Source organism: Candoia aspera, chromosome 4, assembly GCF_035149785.1.
Source record: "Candoia aspera isolate rCanAsp1 chromosome 4, rCanAsp1.hap2, whole genome shotgun sequence".
Lineage (NCBI taxonomy): Eukaryota > Metazoa > Chordata > Lepidosauria > Squamata > Boidae > Candoia > Candoia aspera.
In genome coordinates, this window is record NC_086156.1 from 108,386,787 (window position 1) to 108,393,618 (window position 6,832).

Here is a 6,832-nt window from a genome sequence, read left to right on the forward strand (position 1 = left end):
ATGTTTACTCATAATTACCAGCACATCCTGGCCTTGGCATTTGCTGTGAAGGAAATCAATGAGAATATCCACATCTTACCCAATGTCAGTTTGGGCTTCCACATTTTAAATAGCCATTTTTTTGCAAGATGGACCTATCTTGCCTCTTTGGAACTTCTATCCACAAAGGACAAATTCATCCCTAACTACAAATGTGACACTCAGAATAACGTTTTGGGAGTCATTGGGGGACCTAATTCCCAAGTCTGCCTCCACATGACAAACATCCTGAGCACCTACAAAGTTCCGCAGGTAAGTTGTACTCATGGAAAGATGATGAGGAAGAACAAGATTCCTTAAGTTTAAATAAAGTATTCTGTATGGTTGTAAGAAGATAGAAATATCTTTATTAAACTCTGTTACATTTTTTTTTCTGAAGAACCAGCTTGGTGGTTGTTTAATCTATGTTTGTATGTGAAGGGTCAGAATGATAAATTTATACTGAACAAGTTCATTCTCTATCCACCCATACCATCTCTACATCAATGCATCCTCTTATCCCAAGAATTCATTTGATTAACAGTCTTCATTGAAGGACTTTGAAAACTATAGTACTTCTTGACGAACTAGTATTCAAGAATTTTGTTTCCCAGAAGGTATATTTGCTTTTACTCTCCTTTATACTAGGAAATATCTAAAAGTTCAGCAAAATGCAACATAAAAAGCAATGGAGAGAAAGTGTTTTCCCAGTGCATTATCTTTCAGTTGAATCTACCGTAAGATTGATTGTCATGATGTCTCACTTCCTCCCATGTATTTCTACCCTAAGATCATTTATGGGTCATCTCCAATAATAAATGACAAAACCAAAGAAGATTTCTTCCACCAGATGTTTCCAGATGGGACCCATCAGTATATGGGGATTCTTGAGTTGCTGCTGCATTTCAAGTGGACCTGGATTGGTGTTGTTGCATATAATGATGACAATGGAGAAATATTTAAGCAGAATATACTTCCCATCTATTCTCAACAGGGTATCTGTGTGGATTTCTTAGAAACAATGCCCAAAATGTCTTTTTCAGGTGATGTTGCTGAAGAAGCAATGACATGGTTTGAAACATCCCATATTGTCACAGGAACTACTGCCAATGCTGTTATTATACAAGGTGAAATACATACTATTAGTGTCTTAAGATCAATTTTCCACTTTGCCCAATTTTATGATATACCAATTGAGAGCCGAGTGTGGATTATGACAGCCCAGATGGATTTTGCGTCTCCTGGTTTTCTAAGAGATTGGGACATACATTTCCTCCATGGTGCTCTATCATTCGCTATTCACACAAACTATCCTAGAGGATTCCAGACATTTCTGAAGGAAAGAAACCCTATCTCAGAAAACAGAGATGGCTTTATCAGAGTCTTCTGGAAAGATGCATTTAATTGTGACTTCTCAAATTCCACTCTGGATGAGAGAGATGAGTTGATTTGCACAGGGGAGGAAAAGCTGGAGACTCTACCTGGGACCCTGTTTGACATAGGCATGTCCGGCCACAGTTACAGCATCTACAATGCAGTTTACATTATGGCGTACGCTCTGCATGCAATAACTTCATCCAAGTCAAAAGGGAGAGCAAAGATGGGATGGTTAAGACAAAATCGACTGAATGAAGAGCCATGGCAGGTATTTTGCAGGTCAATTTAGAAGAGTTTCAGTCAATATTTCTGTTCCCAGAATAATTTCTCTTTTTCCACTTGTGGACATTTTTATATTATTGTAAAAATAGAACTTCAGCACATTTTTTTCTTACTGCTAACCTTTGGTACTGTCGCTATTTTATGATTTTTGTTCTACAAAATTTGCATTACTTCAATCTGAGGGAAAAGAGAACATTTTGTTAGTATAGTCTCTGACTTTAAAGAGAACAAAGATGGTGGACAGTGCTAAACAGAGCAACCTCTACCATACCAAATACATCTACTCACCCAAATGTGTCACCCCACCTTGCCTTTTGATATCACCACACTGCCTGAACAGCTCAGAAAAATGTTTTCTCTTTACCCTTCCCCTTCTCATTCTCTCTGTCCTTTTCCTTCTTTGAATTGGAATGAGTGCCATCAGTGTAAATCTACCTCTACCATGTTTAATACTGACTCTGCAGCAATGTTTTTTTTTTTTTTCCCCCTCTCTCTCTCTAAACAATTACCCACAATTTTCAACCGTGGACTACCTTTTTTGTAGAACATAAAAGGACTATTATGAAGGGTTTCTCATGGCAAGATTTTCTCTTCACCTTCTCCCCAATTTAGTTCCACAGATTTATGAGAAGTACTTTCTTTAAAAATAGTGCTGGAGAAGATATTTCCTTTGATGACAATGGGCATATAGTTTCTGGATTTGATATTTTCAACTGGGTGACACACTCCAATAGCACATTTACAAAAGTCAAAGTGGGATGGGTAGACCCGGACCCTTTCTCTTCTAAATTGCTCAACATTCATGAGGACTCCATTGTATGGCCCACAAGATTTAACCAGGTATATGTCTTGTACAGATCGGGTGATAGTTTAACCTAAACCTCTTCAAAAATTGTTGACTTATAACCTGTTGAAACTGTGTAGCCTTATTCTGATATTGTACTTGTGTTTTTAATTGAAATGTGTTCTTCAGTTTGGTGTTCAATTAGATGACAGTTTATTGATCACCTTGAAAAGGTAATTGGGATCAGATATGGTGAGTACTTGAATGGGTGCCCACTTGAAAACTCCAGGTCTTATTCTAGACTGCAAATTCATAAAAACCTACTAGAAGAAGGCAATGGTAAATCAGTGTTGGGAGGCAGTTGACCTTGATTCAATGCATGGTTTTCCTTTCTAATAGTGTTAGGTGGAATGAGGTCATTACCTTGGATAACTCACCAGCTTATGTGGTGACTTGGACCCAAATATCTGTCTGCTTCTCCCTAACCCTCTGCCTGGTGGAAAATGTGTCATTCTGAGGTTCCCTTAAGCAATTCAATAGAACAGCAAACCAGTGCAAAGATGAGGAACAGCTCTATTTCCATGGCAAGAAAGGCACATTGACAGGTGGTTCTCCCTCCTCTCTCAAACGTCAGGTTTTCTTGCCTTGCCCCAGTATCTCATGATCAGAAAATAAAGGAATGGATGTTAGTTCCAATCCATGCTGCAATCTTTGTCTCTCTTCAGCTTCTGGAGCAATAACTTCAGAAGAAGGGTGCTGTGCTGCCTGGGTCATCCCCCCTTCCTCAATTTCCTACTGGGACAGCTTTGAATATCTCTGGACTATACTTCTGAATTCATTATTGTTTAAAATTGAATGATTTCAATGGCTCCTTAATTCTTGCCGATAGTGAATGTCCAAGAGTGCCTACATTCTTTTAGGGCATGACCTGTCACGGTTAATAGATTGACTCCATGTTAATTAAGTCTGGTTAAAAAAAAAAAAAGTGGTGGAGAAAGAAGTGTCTCCCATAGGTGAGGTCAGATAATAAGTGATACAAGACTTGATTTAGTGTGCGTAATCCAAATGAGAGTGTTTTGGGATTAAAATTTCAGTGGGCCCTTAGTGCAATTAGGATAATAACAATGGTAATAATAATCTAAATTATAGTATATTTTGTGACTAGGTTTCTGAAGTTTAACATAATTAACTACTTTTGCTTCAGAGGGAATCAAATACAAACATAAATGAAATAGCTGCTAGGTGGTCAGTACAATGTGATAATGTTTGTCCTGCTTGGAATTTGGGAATAGATATTTGATTTAAATATCTTGCTGGCCTAAGGAAGGGGGCTTAATTCCCTAACTTTCCAACTACTCAAAGCAAATCAATTTGTCTACAGTGATAGACCAGCAAAAGGGGCTGGGTTACAGTTATTAGAAAGTTATAGGGAAGAAACATAAAACATATATTAGGTAAGATTAGGTAAAAAATATTTTTTAAAATAGAAAAGGTATTGGTATAAAAGGCATAAATGATCAGAATCCTTAAAAAGTTTAATAAAAGAGCTATATAAAGTGTAAAAGTAAAACACTAAATATATATAAAAGAGACACAGAAGGTATAAAAGAAATCAAATATGAGAATCTAAACAGGAGGGATGGGGACATCGGGGAGCCGAGGGAGCATCTATGGACACAGTTTGTGAGAGAGTAGATCTTTATCTAAGATGGCAAACTGGGTGCACACTGAATCGGGTTTAGAGTGCTGAGTCCAAAGCACAACCCAATAATCACGATCCACTGAATGTTGAGCTGGCAACACTGTATGTTGTGCCAGAGTTGATATCTGAAAGCAAGAGGGAAGTACAAAATGGTTCCTTGGCCACAGATATGTCTGTAGTGACGGCAGGATGAGACTTGTGTTAATGTCTCCATAGCATTGACCCAAGAGATGCCCATGCTTAGAAAGAACCAAGCTCATGTGTCCACAGCTGCAAGGCCACTGCCGTTCTAGGCATGGAGTCTTCCTCTATTGATTCACAAGGAGGGCTGAGGGAGGGCCTGACATTGTGTAATAGCAAAGGTCCCTCTGTGCCAAGGGGCTTCCAGCTTACTAAGGTATACTATAGGGAGGCAGAGGACCTAATGGATTCATGGGAACGAATGTTTGGGGAGAGGGCTGGGTCAGTTTGATAGTCTGCATCTCTATCTCAGCCCTACTTGGTAGAACATGCAGAAAAGCTACTCCAGAGGAAGACTAGAATCCTACTTCATGGAGATAAGCTAGAAGAACAGAACCTTGCAAATTGTATTGTGCTCTCCCATCCCTTCTTATATCCCCAAGAATCAGGGAGGCCTTTTCCTGAGTCTCTTCCAAGTAGGATCTTGCTTCTCAAGGTTAAAGAATATTTCAGCCCTCTTGGCTTATGCAATGTTCCTGGGTAGTTCTGTCAAGGGCATCTCCCTTGCTTTCTATACTGTTAGTATTTAGATCTGATCCACTACCTCTCTTATACAAAAAAAAAAAAAAAAAAAGTAGCAAATGAAGTATTGGTTAAGTAAAACTCAATTCCTGTTTTCTAGATATATATTGGAAAGCAAAAATAATTCAGAGGAGAAACAGCCTATTATATGTCAGCAAAAAGCACTTCAGACTAAATAAAAAAAAATCAAGCATAAAAATCTTAAGGTACATAAAACCTTAAGGTTTTCCAATGAATTAAGATAAAAGATAAAGGCAATACAGCCATGGAAATATTTTCCAGACTTCTACAATCCAGTGGAAATGAACTTGGTTCTTTTTTGTTCCTTAATGTGGACCTTATTTGCAAAGACCAACCTGTCATAGTGTGTCAACAGCATGAAATTGATTCTTCAATTTGTTCATCTTCATTCAGAAAAGACCCCGTTCCCTGTGTAATGGCAATTGTCACTCAGGTTCAAGTAGAGCCAAAATAGAAGGAAAGCCATATTGCTGCTACGAGTGCCTTCCATGTCCAGAAGGGAAGATCACCAATCAGAAAGGTGAGTTCTGTCACCTTTATGGAATTGACCATTCCATGCAAAACAGGAAGGAAGACTACTCAGGAGAAGGAGTTCTAGTTCTGTACAGAAGGAGAAAAGAAGGTGCTGGTTTAGATGAGAGAAATAAAGCAAAATGTCCCTTCCACTTCCTAATTACTTTCACAGGAACTTGAGAAAGAAGGAACCTTTTCATTTCAGCCACGAAACAGTTAGAGGTCCAACAAATAAATGTCGGTTTGAGTTGAGTGGAATTCTGTGCAGTTCTATTGACTGTATTACAGAAGTGGTTTATTAGTGTCTTCAGTCTGCCCAATAGCTTCATACCACTTGGGCAGTTTTCCATTGAACCATTAACCAGGGCCCACTGGGCTAAACCTCTGACTTTGGTCAATATTAGTCATGTCTTGATTAATGTGGAATCTCCGACAGTGTAATAATCATATTTTCTTTTGCAGATATGGATGATTGTTTGCCATGCCCAGAAGGACAGTATCCAAACAAGGACCATGACTCGTGCCTTCCAAAACATATAGTTTTCCTGTCTTATGAAGACCCCTTAGGGACCAGTTTGGCTACTACAGCAATTGTCTTTGCTTGCATTGCCACTGTGGTGCTTGGGATCTTCATCAAATACCAGGACACTCCCATCGTCAAGGCCAACAACCGGAACATCACCTACCTTCTCCTTGTCTCCCTTGTGCTCTCATTCCTTTGCAGTTTATTGTTCATTGGACAACCTGAAAAGGTGACCTGCCTTTTCCGACAGCCTGCTTTTGGGGTTGTCTTCTCAGTGGCCATTTCTTGTGTATTGGCCAAAACCATCATTGTGATTTTAGCTTTCATGGCTTCAGTGCCAGGATCCAAGATGAGGAGATGGCTGGGAAAAGGATTAGATAATTATATTGTTGTTTCCTGCTCCCTTATTCAACTCATTGTTTGCATTGTGTGGCTTGTAACCTCTCCCCCATACCCAGATGCTGATATGAACTTAGTGGCAGATGAAATCATCCTGGGATGCAATGAAGGCTCCACTCTCATGTTTTACTGTGCTTTGCTGTACCTGCTTTTCCTTGCCATTGTTGGCTTCAGTGTGGCTTTCCAAGCCCGGCATTTGCCGGACAGTTTTAACGAGACCAAGTTTATCTCCTTCAGCCTCTTGTGTTTTTGCAGTGTCTGGTTGTCCTTTTTTCCCACATATCTGAGCACCAAGGGGAAATACATGGTGGCTGTGGAGATCTTTTCCATACTATCTTCTAGTGCAGGGTTATTGGGATGCATCTTTTCTCCAAAATGCTTTGTTATTCTACTAAGGCCTGACCTGAACAATAAGAAACAGTTAATGAGAGGCAAGAAAGTGGAAACATAG

The 6,832-nt window shown here is 39.3% G+C and overlaps 1 protein-coding gene across 1 annotated transcript; it reads left to right on the plus strand.

Annotated features, from left to right (window-relative positions):
* Positions 1-6,832, plus strand: LOC134496982 (vomeronasal type-2 receptor 26-like). The gene is made up of 4 exons (XM_063302697.1): positions 1-291; positions 1,013-1,663; positions 5,340-5,466; positions 5,922-6,832. The coding sequence occupies exons 1-4, from the start codon at positions 1-3 to the stop codon at positions 6,830-6,832; spliced, it is 1,980 nt and encodes a 659-aa protein (XP_063158767.1).